Raw genomic sequence first — 20,740 nt, forward strand, 5'->3', positions numbered from 1 at the left:
GAATTTAATTTGTAGCTGGGGTTCGAGTGCTTGTTCACCTTTTAGTTAAGTGTTTCGAGTTTTAGTTTGAGTCATGTTTGAGACCGTGCTCAATTTGTTTGTGTTCGAGTTCGATTTGGACCAAAGTCACTAGACTACGAACATTCTTTACTCAGGCCTCACAAAGGAGACGAAACAAAAATGTTTTCCTCAATTTTCTTGCTTTCTTCAGGAGTCCTTGCAAAATGATTACGAGAAGAAAATTTACAAGATCAAACAAGACTGGAAAGAACAGGTACTAGCAGTCGATGTATGTACTATTAGATGTTTAGTGTCGTGCGAAGTCACACGCGACCAGTATATACTCGACTGAAGAATGCCTCCTTGTAACCTCCCTGCCTCATACTCAGACCTCTCTCCCACAATGCGCAAAGGACGGCGGGACGATATAAGTGCGAGACGGTGCTCCACTTTCTATTTCTTCCCTTGATGCCTTGCTCCTTGCTTGTTTCCAATCATTCACCTCGATAGTCTCTCGAAATGCCTGTGGGACAACCTCTGATATCCAAAAGGAACCTTGAAAGTCTATCTGGAAATCCCTCTGATAGCCTCGAATTAACAGAGTAGTAATGTGACCATAAACAAATTTGTTAATCTTTTCAATTGTATTATACCTTTGTACAAAATGGTATCTATAGCTTTCTTTTTTTAATGTATTGGGAAACATTTTCGTAAACAGTAATTAATTAGGCTTTAGTACGATATGAAGAACTAGGCAGACATCAAAGGTGTTATCCGTCTCAGCCCACGGCTTCAGCATACAACGCCGTCCTTGATCTACATAATTCTTCATATCATCACAGTCTCATCCAATAATAGGCTGATTTAGCAACAGAATGGGAACGTCAGTTGACGACGACGCGCGCAAATCAAACAACTGGATTGACCAATGGCAGAGCGCCAAATTGAGCACCGGAAGTCGTGTTTAGTCCTTTCCGCGCGCTTTCCCGTCGCCAACTGACGTTCCCGTCCTGTTGTTAAGTCAGCCTAATAAGTGTTTAATACGCTTCATTAGGAAACAAAAGAGAGATTCGACTTGAGCGAAAAGTGGGAAAAGGAGAAGAGAAACTTATCTGAAGAACACAAAAAGGCGATGACCAAACTTCAACAGGACATGGAAGCTGAAAGGAAAAGATTTCAAAAAGAACTCGATGAAATGGTCAGTTATAAAGATAAACTGTTCATCATGCCTCACACAAGCGTGAGGAAAAGATGGAGGAAGATCCTGGAAAGCGGATCATCCTAGCGCCATATGTTTTTTGTATTCAGTTTACATGCAAAAAGTTGTACTTGTCCCTAGCGCTAGGATTTTCCCAGCTGAGAGGTAGGAAAGTCTTAGCGAGAGAATTTTCCTAGCACCATGTAAACTGCTTTGCTTCGCTAAGAAGATCCTAGTACTAGGAACAAACCAAAAAAAAGGGGGGGCTGGCCGTTCTACGGGTAATCAATGCATTAAAAGCCGACAGTTTCGTTTAGCTGCTGCTGAAAGGTAGTTATTAACGCTAGTAAAGAGAGCAGAAGTGCCCAAAGTGCATGTTTGTTATTGTGGCTTGCATTCTTTAATTCCTCCTCCACTTGGTAACCACACGGACCGACATTTAAACCCAACGAAAACTTGTTCCACCTTCTAGGATCTTTTTAGTGCTAGAATCTTCCTCCCCATTTAAACAGCCCCAAAGAAAAACGTCTTACTCTTCGACGTGTTTTTTTAAAAACCCATAACTTTCCACCTGTCTGTCGGCATCCTTAATGTCTTCTTAACTTTCGCACTGAAATTCGCGTTCTTAAATCTCAAAAGCAGAACAAACTTTATTGTGGAGGTTATTTTTATCTGCAGGAAGAGAGAATGAATAATGATCGAGACAATCTTCAGAAGCAACGCGAAGATCTTGAAAAAGAAGAAGAGGAATTGTTAACCGAGGTAACGAAACTAAGGTCTTACTTCGCAAGAGTGGCTTCTTGTCAGGAAAACAAAACCAAAGCTATTACAACCAGGCGATCATACAAAACTGAACTGTACCAACTGGTGACTGAGCCATCAAAACTTGCCGTTACCGCGAGTGTCAGGTGCAGGAAAATCTTCTTAAGATACACCGTTGCACCGCACACCTGGGATGCTTAACACTTACACAAACCAACTGGTTAAAAATATTCAACATGTTAATTCGAGTTTTTGTGACAAGGAACCGTCAAAAAATTAGCCAAGTCAGCTGAAGAGACAAAAAGCTAGAAATAATGCATCGCCTCAAACGACAGCCCATATTTTCCTAAACCGATACCGTGAACCATGTGATTTGCCCATCTTAATTTTCGGTTTCCCCTCGCAAATAAGTAACCCTATTCTCGCTGTTCAAGCGTGGGTCGTGATGAGTAAACAATTTTAACTTATGTCTTAGTCTTGCTTGATTATTATGGCGTCCAGATTGCACAAACTTCGATTGCGTCCGATGTAACTCGATAGAAAACGTTAGGGTTGGGGTAGGGAAGTTTCCCTTTATCAGAAACCCTATCTATAGCACCGTTCTAAGTTTTCGTATACCTTTTAAAAAAGAGTTATCTAATGTTTTCTTTTTTTATTTTTAGCGAAGAGAGTTGGAGGAGAATCGACAGCAGGTAGAGGAGGAAAGACGAAGATTACTACAGCAGAGAGAGGTAGTGAAATGGTTACTCCATTTATTACTTGGTAACATTGTTTCCAGCCGCGGGGTATCATTATTGCTACGCTTTGAAGATAGCCACGAAATCTCGCACCATTTTATCAGCAAATCGAGTGTTCAAGATCAAGGTTTTCCTTAGTTTAAAAAGTGATACAATGAAATTACCATATAAATATAAAGAAACAATAAGGCTGATTAGTGGCTAGAACTTGAATCTATTTTCTTAAGATGCGGATTTCAAAAAATGGTAGGTACTATGGGACTCTAGAAAAACGGGTCCCAAGGCTCTAATCTGTTTGGATCCTGTTTGCGTCTATTCTAAATGGCCAAATAGTGACGTAATATGGCGACACTAAGCAAATCGGCCTAGAATAATATTTTAAATATGTATAGTTACACCTTAAATAACTGTAATAGCTAAATATAACAGAATACTGAAGTTGCTGAAAAATGTCGTTCGCAACTAACAGAAATATTGAAAAAGCAATTTCATTTTAAGTCACTGCGTTCGACCAAATGAAAATAATTTTCTTCAAAATCCCTTATAAAAATAATAAACACGACGGACAAACTAGGTTTGTAAGTCACACGACGCCAACATTATTTCAGTCATTTTCTGGGCTTTTTAAACCATTTTTATCGTCTTATTTAAGGCCCTCTCTCGAGCCGGCGAGCAGGCAGCGGCATCGATGGGAGAGGACGAGACTCTTGCGAGGCTACAGTTAGATGAGGTGAAGGCAGCCATCTCTAACAGTGAACAAGAGCTGGGCAAGCTGAATAGGTATTTGTGTAATAGGGGTACCGTTAGTGCCGCTTATAAGCCCCCTCCGCTTATAAGCCCCCACTTATAAGTCCCCCCGGTTATGAGCCCCCCACTTATAAGCTCCCCCACTTATATGCCCACCCCCCGCTTATAAGAATCCCCACTTACAAGCTCCCCTCACTTACAAGTCCCCCCCCGCCACTTTTTAGCCCCCGTCCAGTTTTAGGTCCTTCTACGTGCTAACAGAAAATACAAAATACATCCGGTCATTACCCCATCCCTCCCCCCCCCCCTCCGCGCCTTGTATATTAGCCCCCGTTCCAATTGCATTGACGTGAATTCGATTTATTGTGACGTTTTGAAGCTTACTCAAAAATCAGTAAAGGCAAACATATTTTGATCAGCACTGCTATAGCTTGTTTTGAAGCGCGTTTTCTATTCCGGTTGTAAGCCTCATAGGATACAATTCCCTCCGTTTATAAGCCCTAAGAGTGATCAGCATGAAATATCTCCCTATAATATCAATGCTTTAGAAAACAGAGTGGTCATGACAACTGAGTACATGATCAGGGAAGATGAGTCTAATTGATATTTCAACAAATTCTCCCCACTACTTCTATTGAAAAAGTATAGGGACGGTAAATGAGAATCTCAGCTTTGATATATAAGGTTAGGGTATATATAGGCCCCTCTGTTTATAAGCCGTCCTAAAGATCCCTTACGAAGTTGTATAAGCGCAGGGCTTCTAAGCAGCAGTTTGCGGTATTATGGTATTAGGGACCTTAAGCAAAGACGTTTTTGAGCGACGCACGTCAACCGGAAGTGAGGCCTTGTCCCTTTTTATATGCCTTGACGCTTACAAACTTGTATTGCTGGGTTTCTTTTCTCTTTTAAAGACGATTTACCCGAGAGTTTCAACCAAACCGCTCCCCAATGATGCAAAAAGTCCACTTCCGGTTGACGTTCGTCGCTCAAAAACGCTGTTGCTTAAGCTCCCTAAGTCTGAGTGAATCCTATTAGAACGGTACTAAGCAATGCCTCTGCTACTGCATCTCTATATCTTTTTCTGCAAATCATTAAAGGGGCTGTGTCACGGCAGTCTAGTTCATTTTGTTTAATTTTGCCAATTACTCGCCTTCAGTCGCTATGGAACTTAAAGTAAGCAAATAAGTTACATGTAAATGACAAAATCAGAGATCCGAGACAAACAAATATGTCTCCTGAGCATTATTTTTTAAGTTGCAAGCAGCAGGGATCAACTTGGAAAAACTGTTAGGCTGAACAGTTTTCAAAAACCCTCATTTCAGTCCGTTTCAGTCTTCTTCAGTTTTGCTCATCCGTGGCATCTGTTGTTTCTGTTATGTTATTTTAACCTTTCTTTAAAGTTTTAAGCGATTATTTTTATGTTTCTCTTAATTCAACGGGCATTTTGTAAGTTCCTAATTTGGCTGAATTTCGTAGCCCAGCGATTATCAAATTTGTTAAGAACGTTAAAACACAGTGGAGGTTTGTTGTATTTTCCTTTCTCTATTGGAACTTTTCCATAAGGAGGACAGAGAATCGGTCGTTTAGCCGTCATTTTGCAAAGCTGAAATTATTTTGTTTATATTTGGTTTCAGACAAAAAAGAAGCCTTGAAGCCGAAGTGGACAAGCTCAACTCTTCCAAGGCCGAGCTCCAGCGTGATATAAGGTGAGTGACAAAGTGTAACGATGGCCACAAACGATGTTGACGCAATGTGATTCCTGCCCACTATACACTGGCTTAGTTGGTGGAGCGTTGGCCTGCGCATTGGGAGGTCGTTGGCTCAGTTTCTGGGGCAAAGATCGTTGGTATGGCTACCTTGTTTAAGACAAGAGACCTTAAATTTTTTGGAAAAATATTATATGTGCCAAATATGTCTATCGCTCATCGCCAACCGTCACATTCCTTTAACCTGTTCGCCCCTAAACCGTCCGTAGCCGCTCGTGCGGATCCACGTCCCTTCTATCGCTTGTGACATCATCAGTTTTAATGGTCAAGGACAACGTAGTGAGCTTACTTGTGCAGTGTAAAGAGATCTTTCAAACCATACCAGAATGAGCACAATTCCGCAGTCAAGGAGTTCAGAGAAAAAGGCAAAAAACCATGTATGGTTGACCCGAAAATTCCAATGAAAATCTTGTTCCATTACCCACCTAAGATCCTAAAAGCTTTCCCAAAAACTTTTCCCACCAAAAGGTAGTGACCACAAAACGGCTGGACTAGCTTCAAAACGCGTTTTTCTGCAAAATTCCCATGGGCGAATGGTTTAAAGTCTTCCAGTGCAAAAACATACCCTGCGCAATATACAATAAATAGCAAAATTGTGCATCCTGTTTAATACTCAAGACCCTAAAAACCATCTCCTGTTCAGCGGCACAAAGCCATTTAGGCCGATTGAGGGAGTATCCCCCGGGACACAAACGGACTCCTCAATCAATAATTTATGCTAAGTACATGAAATCAGAGAAAAGTAGGTTTTTTTTGTCAGCCAGAATGCTCGCCCAAGTTCTCCATGTAGTGCACGTGTCTTTTCATTGTAGTTCTTGTTAACGTGTACTTTAATTTGTTTTTGTACAGCCCGTCTTTAAAAATAAGGATTCGAGAAAAGTTTCGATCAGCTTTTTACATGAGTATTACATGTTCAAGATGCTCAGGGAGTTCTAACTATATTTTTTCTTTAACAGCAATCTGACAAAAAATCTAAAGGAACTAAAGGAGAGTTGCCAAAAACAAAGCGACGAATTGCAAGATCTCTTAATTCAACGGGATAAAGTGCAAAAAGAAACAGCCATGAAAGAAGAAGACACCCTAATAAATGAACGAGATGGTGAAAGCCCTCAGGCAGCCGCTACACCAAGCAAGGACCGAGATGCGAAAAAAAGACCCAAAAAGGAAGTGGCTGACTTGGGCTTTGAGGATGAGGCCCTGCAAGTAGAGGACCTGGAACCTCCTGGTGTCGCTGCTGCTAAGGTAGGTTTACGTACTCGCACCCAGGTTCATCCCGGTTATTTTCGGCCGAGAGTGCGAACTTATATGAGACTAGAGCTACGTTAGCCTGAGAAAAAAGCCGACATATGGCGACGCTACCACTGGTTTCTCCGTCAAATGACGTCTGAGAAAAGTGCGCAGAAATTCCATACTGATGACGCGTCACTACCCAGATCTGGGTAGTGCTTCTGATTGGCTAAATCAAATTTCCCACGGAGCACGGCAAATCAGAAGCACTTATAGAATTTCTGCGCTCGTTTCACAGACGTCATTTGGCAGGGAAACCAGTGGTAGTGTCGCCAAATGTCGGCTGTTTTCTCAGGCTGAAGCTACGGACGGACGCAAGGGGAGTTGTTGCGATCGTGTTGACAGTGGTGTGCGTACGGTTGCAACAACTCCCAACAATTTTGAGACCTGCGGTGCATCGTGGGAAGGATACAACCCATAAGACTTTGGAGACCATGTGTAATGCACGTGCGTGGCCCCAACAATGTTAGAAGAGCTCTGCAAATGAATCCAACATTGTTGCGCTACGCGTCGGTGATCACGGAACAGACGAAATGTTGGGAGTTGTTGGTTCAAAAGTTTGACCGGTTTTAAACTTTGCGCAACCAAAAAAATCAAACTAACAAGTGCATAATACTGTCGTGTGTTTTTTCAGGCGGAAGATCGTGTTTCGCCAGATGCCAAAGGTAAATGTTTTTCTATTTGTCTTTAAAAATAAATAAATAAAAGAAATTTAAAGAAATAAGCGTAGAAGCATAAATTTGATGTCGTAACGCAAATTTAGTTGATGGAGATTTTTCTCGCGTACTTGTCACGCCAACATTAATGTCGTCTTTCTTTCGTAGTTCATCCTGACAGCGATGATAATCTTTCACCCGGGGAATTTTCTCCGCGTACTCCAGTTCATTCGACGGCAAAGAAAGGACGTGCACGACCCAGGGCATCACAAGAACCAGCTGCTGGATTTGCAAGAGCTTACGATTTAGGTAAGAATAATAGTGCTATGATTTTGGATCGATTTTTACAAGTCTTTAAAGTAAAACTAACTGGCGAACGGCTCTTTAGAGTATATGGTTCAGAGGAAGTTCCCCCACTACCCCTCCCCTAACCCAACATTTTGCTCCAAGTGAGAGAACGGTATAAGACTCTTGGAAACCGTTCTTTTTTTGTTTCTCCTGATTTCACCCTTTGCAACGGTTATTTTTCAGTGGACTTGTCATCAGACGAAAGTTCGTCAGAAGATGTGCAAGGAACATTCCTCTACATGCAAAAGCAGGCTGAACTGCGTAACAGGTAATAGTTAAATACCTTCTAAAGTGGTTGGCTGTTTTTGCTATTCTTATTCTTGTTTTAAATAAACATATTTTTTGGGTTATTATAGTGACTTGAGAAATCGTATTGCGATGGAAGGAGATGCCATCACAAGAGCCAAAGAATTCTTACGACGTCAACGGCGTTCCGTGCAGCGAAGACAGGTAAGCTTTGTAATTCGATTTTAAATTGAATCGTTCAGAAGAAAAAGTGACGCACGCAGGTTTTTATTTTCACTGCAATCTCCTCTGCCGTTGCCGAGCTTCAGAAAAAAAGCTTTTGAAGTTTTATTATTTCCCTTTCTGGATGACTTTAATGAAAATATTTTGTCGGATTAACAGCCTTTAGGTCTCCAATTTGTTTTTTAGATTTTTCTGACCAATACAGTAGCAAAAGACAGTACGATTTTTGCCTGTCAACCACGAATGGTTGGTCACAATTACAACATTGGCTTGCGGCATCTATTGGCTACCGGTGTTGGTGATTTTTGCAGTTGCACTTCCACTATTGTCATCCAGCAATCTAAGCCAACAATGCTCGGAACTTTCAGCAGTTCCTAAAGGTGGATTTCCACTATCGCTTAATTTTTAAGTGGGTACGGGCGTAAATAAAATAGGGGCAATGTGTCAAAGGTCACGAGTAAACGTAAAAGTTGAGCGAAGTTCAACTTTTACGTTTACGCGTGACCCTCGTTCGATACATTGCCTCTGTTTTATTTACGCGCGTACCCACGTAAGAACTTAGTACGCGACAGTGGAAATCCACCCTTAAAGAGAAAAAAGTCGCCTCTAGTGTATTAAGGTGTAACTGAAGGTGGTCGCCAAGGTGAAAGTATACGATACGTTGCCTAATTCGGCTCAGAAGATGACGATAATGACGATGATGATGATGTTGATAATGATGATGAATTTTCATCCTCCCCCTCCTCCTCCTCTTCGACATCATCATCGTTATTATCATTATTATTATTATTATTATTATTATTATTATTAATATTATTGTTATTTTCATTATTATTATTATTGTCGATTAAAAATTGTTTTTTCAGGCCGCGTTGGAAACTGCTCGAAAAGAATTAACCAATGACATGTCGCAAAACTTTGCACGTGGAAAGGTATGCCAGTGTTATCGTAAAAACTATAAAAATTGGCGTATTCTTGGAGAAAATCAAGGCTTTATGATAATTACAATTGACTATTCAAACCACAATAACACAGTCACTGTAGAGTTGACCTTTTTTTCCTCTTACAGATTATACATTAGAATGGTAATTCTGAGTTTTATTTGTTTCTAATTTGTAGGCATTGTCCGGTCGAAGCGCCGATTTCCTGGAAGATGTAAGAGCACGTTTGGATGAGGTCAGTAAGATAAGACTTTGAAAATATTCAGGTTAGACCCGAACCAATCTTGAAATGTAGGCGCATATTTTGGGTGGGAGAAAGCTGCCTCTGTTTATGTTCCTGTATCTCCGTAGTCGCCATCTTTGTAATAGGCTGATTTAGCAACACGAGGGGAACGTCAGTTGACAAGGGAAAGCGCGCGGAAGGGACTTAACGCGTCTTCCGGTGCCCAATTTGCCGCTCTTCCATTGGTCAAGCCAGTCGTTTAATTTGCGCGCGCCGTCGTCAACTGACGTTCCCGTCCTGTTGCTAAATCAGCCTATTATTTAAAAGACGAACGACAGTGCTTGAAAAATGTCCCCAGAGTATTTCATCTCAATAGGATTGCTAAATGATGAATTGTCTTTTTAAAACGCGTTTATGAAAAAAGTTAAACAGAAGCTACACAAATAACTTGAATGTTGGGCTGAAATATTTATGCAAACGCATTATGCAAATGAAGTAAACAGTTTGAGCGTCCACTTGCCTTCGCAATACGCCTATCCAAATAAAAGAAACAGAAGAAATTTCACAGTTGACCGGCTGCACAAGGGGAAAAAATTGTTTGAGTAGAGTGTCGCTAAATCTAGCTGCAACGCGTCGTAATGATCAGCATTTTTCATGTGCAGTGTAAACTCAAAAGTGCTTCTAACGTCTAGCTACTCATTCGTTGATAAACAGTTTAGCAAAGTAAGTTTACAAAGAATGAAAAGCCCATTGTATTTCTTCAATCTAGGAAGAAGCGGAGCTTGGAGTTGTGATGGACAACATGACCGCTGGTCAAGAACTTTTGAGACAGAAAGAAGACAGGCTCAAAGTAATGGAAAACGCGCTGCTCGGCGGAGGACTGGTGAATAATTTCATAGTCTGTTTGTAATCATTTCGTTTATTCGATCAAATTTTAACAGCCGACTGATTGCATATATGCCAACTCTTCCGGATTATCAAGGAGTCTACCGGATACAGCATTGATCTCCCGCTCTCCCGTGCGGGTCACCAAATCTCTCGGATAAAATAGACTTTTGAGCTTTTCTGCGCTTTGGTTTAAAATTTAACCCATGTTTTTCTAAAAAACTCGAACTTTTTCGTTCATTGTACGGTTTCTGGTACGTTTTTGGACGTATTTAATCACTGACAAAGATTATTTCGTCATTAAAATGATGAAAGCGAATTTTGATAGTCTGTACCTCATGTAAGACTTCATATAATGTCCTAAGACATTCCCATGTCATAATTTGGCGGCTGGGTTAATTTCTGGACGAGGGGGAAGCGTGGTGCGTTGACATTTGTGGGGGGGGGGGGGGGGGGGCGGTGGTGGTAGTGCAAAAGAGAGAGTCTCCAGAATTTAGATCTCCGAAGGTTGGCATCTCTGAGATTGATTAAGCCCCGTTATCAAGTTACAACGTAAAGAGTATCGACAATTCCATCATTCCCATAGAATTCCCTGGTAGAAGGCATGGTTTGAAGCCGATCACTTTAAAAGGGGCTGTGTCACGGCTGTCTGGTTCATTTTGTTACTAGCTACACAACAGGACGGGAGAGCAAAGAAGACGTCAGACTTTGTGTGACAAACGTGTCAATAATTTTGTTGAAGACGATTTGCCTCAAACTTCATCTTTCTTTAAACAGATCTTTTTGTAAAAGACCAAAAAACATCGATTATTAGGGAAGATTACGACAAAACATGCAAGTAATAGCCCTATCACGTTTGTCACGCACAATCGTTTTGCCGTCCTCCTCTTTCTGCCGTCCTGTTGCGTAAACTCACTAATAATGCCAATTACTCGTCCTTATTCTTTATGGAACTTACGAAATTACTTGTCAATGACAAATCACAGTTTCGTGCCCAACAGTACGTCTCCCAAGCGTTATATCAGACGTTAAAACAACAGAAATGAGCTTGAAAACTGTTAGGCTAACAAGTTTTCATGACCACAATTGCAATCCGTTTCAATCTTCTTCAATTTTTTCCATCAGTTTCTCCTATTGTATTTGTTGTATTATTTATACCTTCTTTTCATGTTTTGAGCGGTTAATTTAAGTTTCACTCAAATTGGTGGCAATTTGCTGAAATCAATTCTTCGTGCCTTTACTCATACACAAAATGCTGCTGTAGAGGTATGAAGAACAAATTTCACAAAGGAGCACTAACCATAATAATTTTTCGGTCGGTTTTGCAGGCATTTCATTGAAACTTGAAAAGTTTGGCCCAAAATTTTCAACTTTCAATCCATTTCCATCCTTGCCATCCATTGCACGGAACAGACAAAATGAAACACTTTCAACGCCTAAATATAATCTAAAATAACAAAGCTGAACGATTATTTTTTTAAATTCAATTGATGCGAGAAATGTTTTAACTTTTTAAAGAGATAGAAAATAGCGTGACAGAGCTCCTTTAATTGTTTTCTTTTTTTTTCTCAGTCAACTGCCTCGGACTCAGAGGCGACTTTTCGTGAAAGCCGACACGCCAGACAAGCTCGCCCTTCGGCAAAAGATAGATACCGTCCGCGAAAAACACCGCGTAAGACGTTAGACGATGACGACAGCAGCGGCATTAGCAGCAGCGACTATGGTGACGTCATAAGCGGAAATGTGAGGAGAAGTGACGTCAAAATGGGAAGTCGCCAGCCCAAGCCAGCTGTTCGGAGGTATTCGGCTGGCGATGAGACTTCCGAGGCTGTTCAGTACTCCTTGCAGCAGATCAACTCGGATCTGGCGCGGATTTTAAGGTTACTTAGTACCCGACCTCAAGCTTTTGGTTACTCATCTATCACGCAAGGACCCCTAGCAGCTGAACCAGTCAGGCACCAATCTGGTGTCACGCAAACGCCCTTTGTATCTGAGCCAGTCAGACACCCATCTAGTGTCACGCAAGCGCCCTTTGTACCTGAGCCAGTCACACAACCATTTGCTGATTCATTCAGAGGTTCGCGTGTCACTTCTGCTTATCCAGAATCGAGATATGGCTTTCATACACAGGCCCCTTACCAGCCTGGTCCTGAACCTTTATATCTGAGAAGTGCTGGTGGTCCTGTGCTATCCAGTCATCGAGGACAAGCTCAGAATTTGTAAGTTGTAGTTTCTGCTTTCTATAAATACATTTTCTTTAAGGTACGGTCGCAATTTTTGTGACATTGCTACTGAGCCAAAACTACTTGGTCTAGCCAATCGAAATAGGATTTTTTTCTTCATGTTAACTCCCCCGAACTCCAAAACCGAAAGCAAGATGTTGGGCCAAAACTTTAGTAACGTGTAAGAAAAGTATCTTTTTATTTTTCGTTAACCTTCGAAGCAAATCTCTGTGTTCTTAGGCTTACGTTAAAATGTCGTCTTTGTCCGGTTAAATTACAATTTTGCAAGGTATGGCTCATTGTCGTTTGGTTTATCTTTCTACAGTAGTCGAGTTGCTAGCGCTCCATCTCAACTCCAGAATCCCTACAGAACCCAAGGAAGCGCCGAAACACAGCTAGAACGGAAGTGGAAATCCTACTTTGGAGGTAAAGTGCGCATGTCAGGCCACCCTCTCGGCTATATCGAGCCGTCACTGTTTTTTGACAAGCGTCTGCAATACAGTAAACACCCGGTAACAAGAACCTACTTTTTTGAAGGCTAGCAAAATAGGCTCTTGTATTTTGGGGTAGTTATTGCCAAATTAGGCTAAGTAGGTTCTTAATTAGGTACGTAATTTTTATGAAGGAGATAATAGATTGTTGATAACCAGAAAAATAAATAAACTTTTTATTTATTCACAATTGCATTATTATAACCCTAACAAAACTGATTACCGAATTTGTATACAGTTTAGTACAGTATGTTCTTGTTGTACTTAAATTTACAACTCATAGTTACACACCTTTGTTAAATTGTTTATCATAATTTACCTGTAACCAACACATAAGAACCTGCTTGATCTTGCTTGGCTAAACAGGTTCTTGTATTTTTGGGTATTAAGTGCAAAATTTCTACCAGGAGGTTCTTAATCCACAGGTTCTTATTAGCGGGTGTTTACTGTAACGTCTTTCAGTCGTCTCAGAACCATATGCTTCTGGTTGTCTTTATAGCACCAGTTCTTTCCATGCTTTTTAAGTCGTTTGGTTGTTTGTTTTTTACACTTAAATCTAGGTCTGTTTACTGCTGGTGCTACGTTGAGTTTTGAGAAGATATCTGACTCACCAGTTGATGGTCTAAAGTCGCTAAAATTCTTATTTCTCTCTTTGCAGACCAGTCACGTGATTCGCCAGCTTCGCTATCACTCGGACCGACGACCACGGCGACGACCGCAAGGTTTTAAAATTTACCAACGTTCTGTGTTTAATCTGACATCAAAGTTATTTTTGCCTTTGTTCTTAAGAAATCATCCTTTTTTGGCCTTCAGGGACCCAGCAAGCATCAAGGACTGGACCTCAGAGAGAGAATTAAGTACCGCTGAACGACTGCAGTCTCATGCACAATGGCTCCGAAATTTCCGTCGGGACACGGGTCTCCAAGGTAACAACGCGAGCGGACTGGAGGAGAGAGTCTTGTCGTATCCTTTGTCATTTTTTCGATATACAAGTATTCGTATAACTCTTTTACTTCTTGAGTGAATTTTGGAGATTTTAATGTAGTCCTAACTTCTGACCTTATCAAAGTAACAAGTTTTAAGTAGTACTTTCCGGTTATACTGTTTATTTTGTTGTACGAGATGGTTCTAACTTTTGAGTCTGTGGATGAAATCCTATGGTGTTATTCAAATGAAACCTCTTGAGCAGTTCTTTCACATGGCACTATTTATTTAGTATGTAGTTCTAACTTTTGAGTCTGTGGATGAAATCCTAAAGTACGACCATTTATGTTTTTGTGGACGCGATTTGTCCTTATTACTTAACCTTCTTTTGCTTCCTTGTTACCTCTGCTGGCATGTGTTAAGACCTCATACCACAAGAACAAAACAAACCAAAAGTAAATCGCCTAAAAGCCCTTGGCATTTGTCTTAGTTTGGGCTTCAATAGTCCTTCCACTATTTGACCTTTGGTATGCGTTTATCCCGGTCCCTCCCCCCCTCTCCCTCCTCCTCAGTGTAAGTTATAATATCTTAGAATTTGTTCGGGTGATTGCATCCTTAACCCCTTTCTAGCTTTCCCGCAAACCAACCACCAACGAGCAGCTTTCAAACAGATCATGGAATGCCACGTAGTCGCACATTAGCGTCCAGGCCACCTCGGCTGGCTCTTAGTGACAGTAATCAGATTCGATGGGTTTAATCTTTTTCAGTTCATTAGCCCTTATGTTAAAACCATAAATTCCCACCTAAAATTTGTAAAGAATACACTCACATACAAGCAGTGAACAGCAAGGAACTTCGTCCGCAAACCTCGAGGCTTGGTGGTTGAATTTACCACTCCGGAAACTTTTAGGGGAATGGTTTTAAGCTTTCGGCGCAACGATTTCTGGGATCGTGTGGTTGGGCAAGCGTTAGTTATGATTGGTCGATAGTAGTCAAGGCAACCGTTAATCAATCATAAGTAACGATCCCAGAAATCATTGCGCCGAAAGCTTGTACCCATTCCCCGTATAGATTGTGGAGTGTTCTGACGTCATCATGGAAACAAGAGGTCAGAAAAAGAGGAGGTCAGAAAAAGGGCAACTCAATACTACAGCTCTACTGTCAAGCGTTTCTTTTAAGCAATAGGCTGGCCGTTTAGAAATACGTGACTTCATTGACCATATCGACACAAATTTGACAACAAACGGAGTGTTAGCAACTGTATAACGTGTAAAAAGGAAAGTAGCCAGTAAAATGTTAAGAGAATTAATTTATACTGTTGTAGTGTGCCATTTTTCTGAAATATTACGCATGCGTTGTACAAACTGTTGATTTGAAAAAAAAAAACAAAACAATGACCGCTTTCTTTTCTACCACAGCATTTTCCAAATTTCCGAAAAAGGGGACAACCTAGCGAGGTATACCCAAATTTTCTCCCGGAAGTTTTCTTTCTTTTCGTTTTTGCTCCCGGAATCTCTAGAATTTTTGGTTGAATAGTTCGGATTCTGGAAATTCATCAGTTCTCAGACTTTCCCTTGAAATTCTGTCACCACTTGCAGCCGTTTCCACATTTTCGGACGTTTTCGTCGAATGGAAAGCGCCCAATGTTTGTATTTTGTTTTGTGTGGAAAAAAGAATTTAAAATCCGTTTAAAAACTGGAGCTCGAAGTGCGAGAACTTTTTGACCGACACGTGCAGTGAAAGTTTTAACAGTTTCAAAATAGGTCCCCGGAGTATTGCATTTCTACTAGTATTGGTTAATGTATTGCGTGGCATTTAAAAACGTGGAACAAAATAACAAAGGTTTGCGCATATTAATTATTCAAATAAATTGAGAAATTATGTACACAGTTCAAGCGTCTTGGAACATTTACCCTCAAGATGCCTTTATTCAAAAGGAATTGTCCTCTGGTAGAAACCGTCCGAAAGGAAAGAAATGGCTAGAGAAAGTGTCACTAAAATTATCTGCAACACGACAAATAGGCACTCAAAGTTTTCACGAATTGGCAAAGTGGTAAGAGTTGTTTGATACTTTTTATATAAACGTGACGTCTTCGAATAGTTTTCGTTTGCTCACACGTTTCTGTTTAAAAACGGATATAGCTTGGAGAATTGGCCCTGAAACATCCCCAAATCTCCCTCTACTCCTTTGAAATGCAGGTAGACGAAGCTGGCCCACCAGGTCTTCCAAACATTCGGGGTCTTAAGATCCGAAAGAGACGGCAATGAAAACATCAAAAAGGCAATAGGTTTTTGAAATATGCAAATTAACTTTGCACGTGCATCACACCTTTTTCTACGGTTCTTTGCCGTCACTGCACGACAACGGCTTGAAAATGCCAAATTCCACGTTTTATGGAAGACCGAGACGGGGACAAAATTTTTTTCTTTGTTAACTATACCGTTATCGTTCTTAGGAATTCGAGAGTCCGTCACATTTAGGCCATGTTCCACTATAGAGCGTTTTCACTCACGTGGCCAGCATCTATGCTAATTTAGTGGAACAAAAGAAAGCGTTTACATGAGAAAAGAATTCAACTCCCAGAGGATTTTCTGGGTACACCAACATGGCCGCTGTTTCATTGTTTTGGAACACCAATATGGCCGCCGTGACGTCATGTGAAAACGCTCTATAGCGGATGGCTTTTCGTGGCACCACGAAAAACTATCCGCTGTAGTGTGAATGTTGTAGTTAATTTCTTATCTCAGGTAATTTTTTCCCATTAGTTTTGGGTATGGTAATGTATGCTAATGAATTTGAAACAAAGGAAAAACAAAAATTACCTGAAACAAATTAACTGCAACATGAACACCTATCCGATATGTGACTTTCCACTTTAGAAATCGGCCCAGCGCAGCGCAGCTTCACTTGGTACAGAAACGCCACAATCATTCTTGTGTGTGAACAGAGGCTCTATCCGGTATGATATTAGAGGCGGCACAAAAGCTTAAAAAAGGATGTGAGTTAGAATAATCGCGATGAAGATTGAAAAAAGGGGAATTCACTTTTTAAGCCAAGTTCTCTCCACTGCTGCCTTTCTGGGATCTTAAGGTCCGGATCTTCTTTTCAGCCCGAAAAAAAGGGTGCGGCACATTCCTGAACTCGTTGCAACCTATCCATGGGGCTTTTTACATGGATGGAGGAGGATCCTAGACGGTGGAACATTAACTTTTCTTCATATAATCGAGACCTAAGATGCAAGGATGGTTTTCGTCTTTCGAGAGGGAACCAAAAAAATAATCAAACCAGTCATGGTGTGAGTGCATTTATTATGACACTAAACGACAAAAAATGGTCTTTAAAATCCTGCATAATACTAAGGCACCTTTTCAATATTTACAAAGTATGTATAAAACCTCGCGCGAAAAGAATAACCTCCTCGAAAACTAGAAGTTTCTCCCTTAAATATAGCTTTACAATAAGAATCAATTGCAAGTTACTGATTCGGTATCGGTGTTTGTCCAGGGGGAAGGGGTGGTTGAGCTGGAGGAAGAATATGTCCCCCCTTGCGTGATAAAAGCGTTATTTCATCCTTTAGAGCGTCTATTTCTTGAGCTTGCAGTTGCACTAACTGAACCAATCGCTGTCTTTCCCGTATATCTGCTTTTCGGCTGCCGGTAAACTCGGTTCCCTGACAACGAGATAAAAACGAAAGAATGAAAAAACACTATCGATGATGATAATTACTGGCAATAAGAATTTAAATCACTTGTCACCCTTTTAATATCCATGAGGTCTAGTTTTGACTATTAGCAAACGAGGAAAGAGTACAGTGCTTAACTTTCAACCGGGTCTGGAACAGTCATCCTGGGATCCGAGATTTGACCATAATACAGTGCGGGATTTGGGAAACGTTAACGGAATACGGGATTTGACTGCTACCCAGGAAACGGGATTCGCCAAAAAAACGGGATTGGAAAAGAGAGCGATATTAGGGAGAGCAATGACGGGAATTAGGGACGCGGGATTCTCCACGGGATCAGGGTCTCACGTTCCAAACCCTGTTTCAAAAGATCATACTCGTAGTCACGCCTGAAGATTCCAAGATACGGGATTGGGAAACATTGCGATATTAGGGAGAGCAAGGACGGAAGTCCGGGTCGCGGGATTCTCCACGGGATCAGGGCCTCCCTTTCCAGACCCTGTTTCAAAAAATCACGCTCGTTCTCAAGCCTGAAGATCACTAGAAAGACGAAAACATAGCAGTCGTGACCTACGTTAGGGTTTCTCCATGACAACCGGGCTGGGTCCCATTCCGAGATTTCTTCTCTCCACTACTTCATTCGTAGCAATTTCAATGTGTTCATATGAAAAGAAGGGCTGGGGCGATTTTTTTCAACCTGATTAATCGAGACTAGCTGGCTCAAATTTTATGAGGCCCCGTCTCACGTGTCTCATGAACTTTAAAAAATTGCTAAACGAACAATTTTTTAAAAAAAAAACATGTCTATCCGTTCTTTCGTTCGTATTTCCTGTGTTATTTATACCTTAATTAATATTTTGAGCAGCTATTTTTGTTTCAATCAGTTTGCTCCGAGTGTTTGAATTTTTCTTGATTTAAAGACCATTATCAAACACTCACCAGTGATTTCTGTCGTGAGTTAAGCATCTGTTCAAGCTCTTTCTTCTCCTGAAGCAGTACAGTGTATGTATCCAATCTCTGAGTGTTTTCACGAGTCAGCTGGGTCACTTTACTCTTGTACGAATCAATCTTACTCTGAAATTACAACGCATGGCATGTAAACAATTATGACCAGAACGAGCAGCAGTAAAGGGGGCATTCACTAAGTTGACAACGCAGCAAAAAATCTGAAAATGCCATCGCCACCTCGACGCTATGCAATGTGAGATTGTACCGCAGGTCAAAATGAAATTGTATCCAGACTTTTCCGCGTTCTGTCGCTACAGAGGATACTCGCTGTCATCACGATCTCTATACAATAAAGGCCTCGCTATAACGAGCAACATTCTTCGCTTTAGTAATAGCAAAATGTATGGAAAAAGAATCACGATAAAGAAACCTCGTTATAGCGGGCATATCTTGCCACTGAGTTCCTCGAGATCCCATTGTATCACAGATAGGCAGATCGCGGAGAAGTGTTATAAGCCGAGGCGGATAACACCCTCCGAGGATCAGCATATAATTCTTCATATCATAAGAAAGCAGAATCCAAAAATTGCTAAATATTCAACATTAAAGGCCAACTACCGAAAGCAATAAATCTTTGTTACAGCTGATTAATACCACAAAATATTCGAAACTGCTAAACCAAGATCAAACCTTTTTTCCCGTATCTGCCCTAGATCGGTATTATAGATTATCGTAAGTCTATGGCAAGTTTTATTATATAGACGCGAGTGTTTTACTGGAAAATATACCACTCGTAAAATTCATAAAAACTACATTCGGGACCCGAGTTGTTTATTTTCCATAATCTCACACGCGAGTTTATCGATGACGTAATTTCGGTAATTTCCCTCCGAAATTTGTAGGCGTCTTGCGTCTTTTCAATTTTACTTGCACATTTTTCAAAGTTTTGCTTATATTTTGTCATTGTAGAGCCCTATTCCGTTCAGTGTTATTTCTAATGATTATTATAAACAACGTCTTATATTGCTGTACTGTAAATTTGAGTCATCATATTTACTAATCTTTTATTTTATCAATGTCTTTTTGTCTATATAATAAAAAGAACATTACACGGCGGCTTGAAGATATGAATTTTATTTTATCGTGGCAAAAACAATATTTTACGAACGAGCGCAGCTCGTTCGTAAAATATTGTTTTGCCACTCGAAAATAAAATTCATATCTTCGCGGCACCGTGTAATATCCTCTATTTAACTTACATTCCATTTAGCGATCTCTGCAGCGCTTTTAGACTCCTGTTGTCGCAACTTTTCCTTCAGTTCTTCCACCGTTCTGTTCACTGTTACAGTTTCAAGCTTCTCCAAATCCACAAGACGGCCAAACTTTAACATTAACATATTACGAACTTTCTCCTCCAACTCGCCGATCTACAAACAGAGACATTACCAAGTATAACCATTAGTCTAAAGTTTGAAATACAATCATCATGTAGAGTATTGAATGTGAGGGTACTGGGTATCCTGTGATCAACATACTTTGGCTTCCTGTACTTTCTTGTCCCGGATAAGCTGCACATGTGTCTGGCGATGTTCCCTGAAGAAAACAAGAGATTGTAAGCATAGTATTCTTATAGGCTTAACAGATTACCAAGAAACTCAAGACAATCTCGGATTAAGAATTTCGGTCTGTTTGAACACATCAGAGAGACTGGTAACTAACCAGTCTCCGGTCACTAACCAATCAAAGCTTTCATAGCTCACATTAAAGCAATAGACCACACTTTCTATGGGTTTACCGACGTGATAACCCACTTGGGATGTTGGGAGAACACGAGAAAAGCTTGTAAATCACGAGCAGAAGGCGAGTGATTTACAAGCTTTTTAAGATACCTTTAAAGCATGTTTCAGTTTTCTATGAGTTTACCGGCGCAATAAACAGTAAGTTTTTAACCAATCAGAACAGTTATTTCATGATAGTAAATAGACCACACTCCTGGAGGAAGAGGTGCTATGTGCCAAAAACATTTAAAACATATAATTGCGCGTGATCAGAGGAGCCCGCGATCCAAATCTTCAGGGTGCTATTCGTTTGAATGCAAAGAACGCAATCTGATCACGCGCGTTTGGACCTCCTATCACGTGAAACTAACGCAAAGCACAGAGTTGGAGCAAGAGCGTTTTGACCTTCGGTCGGTCCCGACTGCCGGCACTCCCTAATCTTTGGTTATTACTAGCACAGTACTACAAAGAGGTTTATCGCAAGAACCTCTCGAAGTGAGACGCACTGACAAATTAATGTTCTTTTATCGCTATTTTCTTATATTGATGCTACTGCTCCAAATTGTTTCAATGCTCCTTGTAAAATACTTTTACCGACGAAATGTACTGCCAAAAGCATTTCTTGATCGTCAAAACGGCGGCAACTACAGTTAAACAACGGACCAAGTTTGTCGCT

General features: G+C 40.7%; 3 protein-coding genes across 4 annotated transcripts in view; 2 read left to right on the plus strand and 1 right to left on the minus strand.

The window, feature by feature from the left end:
- The window catches only part of LOC140950188 (uncharacterized), a 29,894-nt gene extending 14,926 nt beyond the window's left edge, over positions 1 to 14,968 (plus strand). The window contains exons 16-34 of the mRNA XM_073399388.1: positions 212 to 274; positions 1,055 to 1,198; positions 1,877 to 1,960; positions 2,623 to 2,691; positions 3,350 to 3,477; positions 5,079 to 5,150; positions 6,167 to 6,452; positions 7,132 to 7,162; positions 7,322 to 7,462; positions 7,685 to 7,769; positions 7,858 to 7,951; positions 8,836 to 8,901; positions 9,089 to 9,145; positions 9,903 to 10,016; positions 11,591 to 12,237; positions 12,566 to 12,666; positions 13,390 to 13,453; positions 13,545 to 13,694; positions 14,286 to 14,968. Coding sequence (XP_073255489.1) covers positions 212 to 274; positions 1,055 to 1,198; positions 1,877 to 1,960; positions 2,623 to 2,691; positions 3,350 to 3,477; positions 5,079 to 5,150; positions 6,167 to 6,452; positions 7,132 to 7,162; positions 7,322 to 7,462; positions 7,685 to 7,769; positions 7,858 to 7,951; positions 8,836 to 8,901; positions 9,089 to 9,145; positions 9,903 to 10,016; positions 11,591 to 12,237; positions 12,566 to 12,666; positions 13,390 to 13,453; positions 13,545 to 13,694; positions 14,286 to 14,412 — 2,523 coding nt within the window. The 3' untranslated portion in view covers positions 14,413 to 14,968. The remainder of the gene's footprint in view (positions 1 to 211; positions 275 to 1,054; positions 1,199 to 1,876; positions 1,961 to 2,622; positions 2,692 to 3,349; positions 3,478 to 5,078; positions 5,151 to 6,166; positions 6,453 to 7,131; positions 7,163 to 7,321; positions 7,463 to 7,684; positions 7,770 to 7,857; positions 7,952 to 8,835; positions 8,902 to 9,088; positions 9,146 to 9,902; positions 10,017 to 11,590; positions 12,238 to 12,565; positions 12,667 to 13,389; positions 13,454 to 13,544; positions 13,695 to 14,285) is intronic.
- Positions 14,969 to 16,819: 1,851 nt separating this feature from the next.
- Positions 16,820 to 20,740, minus strand: part of LOC140950163 (cilia- and flagella-associated protein 44-like) — a 33,103-nt gene continuing 29,182 nt past the window's right edge. Inside the window, exons 33-36 of one of the 2 annotated variants that reach the window (XM_073399357.1) lie at positions 19,822 to 19,879; positions 19,546 to 19,713; positions 18,278 to 18,412; positions 16,820 to 17,326 (exon numbers count right to left, since the gene is read on the minus strand). In XM_073399357.1, the coding sequence (XP_073255458.1) occupies positions 17,132 to 17,326; positions 18,278 to 18,412; positions 19,546 to 19,713; positions 19,822 to 19,879 (556 nt within the window). In that variant the 3' untranslated portion in view covers positions 16,820 to 17,131. The remainder of the gene's footprint in view (positions 17,327 to 18,277; positions 18,413 to 19,545; positions 19,714 to 19,821; positions 19,880 to 20,740) is intronic. The other variant, XM_073399358.1, reaches the window with a different exon arrangement.
- LOC140950166 (ragulator complex protein LAMTOR4 homolog) overlaps positions 17,067 to 20,740 on the plus strand; it is a 218,179-nt gene continuing 214,505 nt past the window's right edge. The window contains exon 1 of the mRNA XM_073399362.1: positions 17,067 to 17,071. The gene's annotated coding sequence lies outside the window, so the exon portion shown is untranslated. The remainder of the gene's footprint in view (positions 17,072 to 20,740) is intronic.

The sequence above is a fragment of the Porites lutea genome, chromosome 10 (assembly GCF_958299795.1).
Source record: "Porites lutea chromosome 10, jaPorLute2.1, whole genome shotgun sequence".
Taxonomy (NCBI): domain Eukaryota; kingdom Metazoa; phylum Cnidaria; class Anthozoa; order Scleractinia; family Poritidae; genus Porites; species Porites lutea.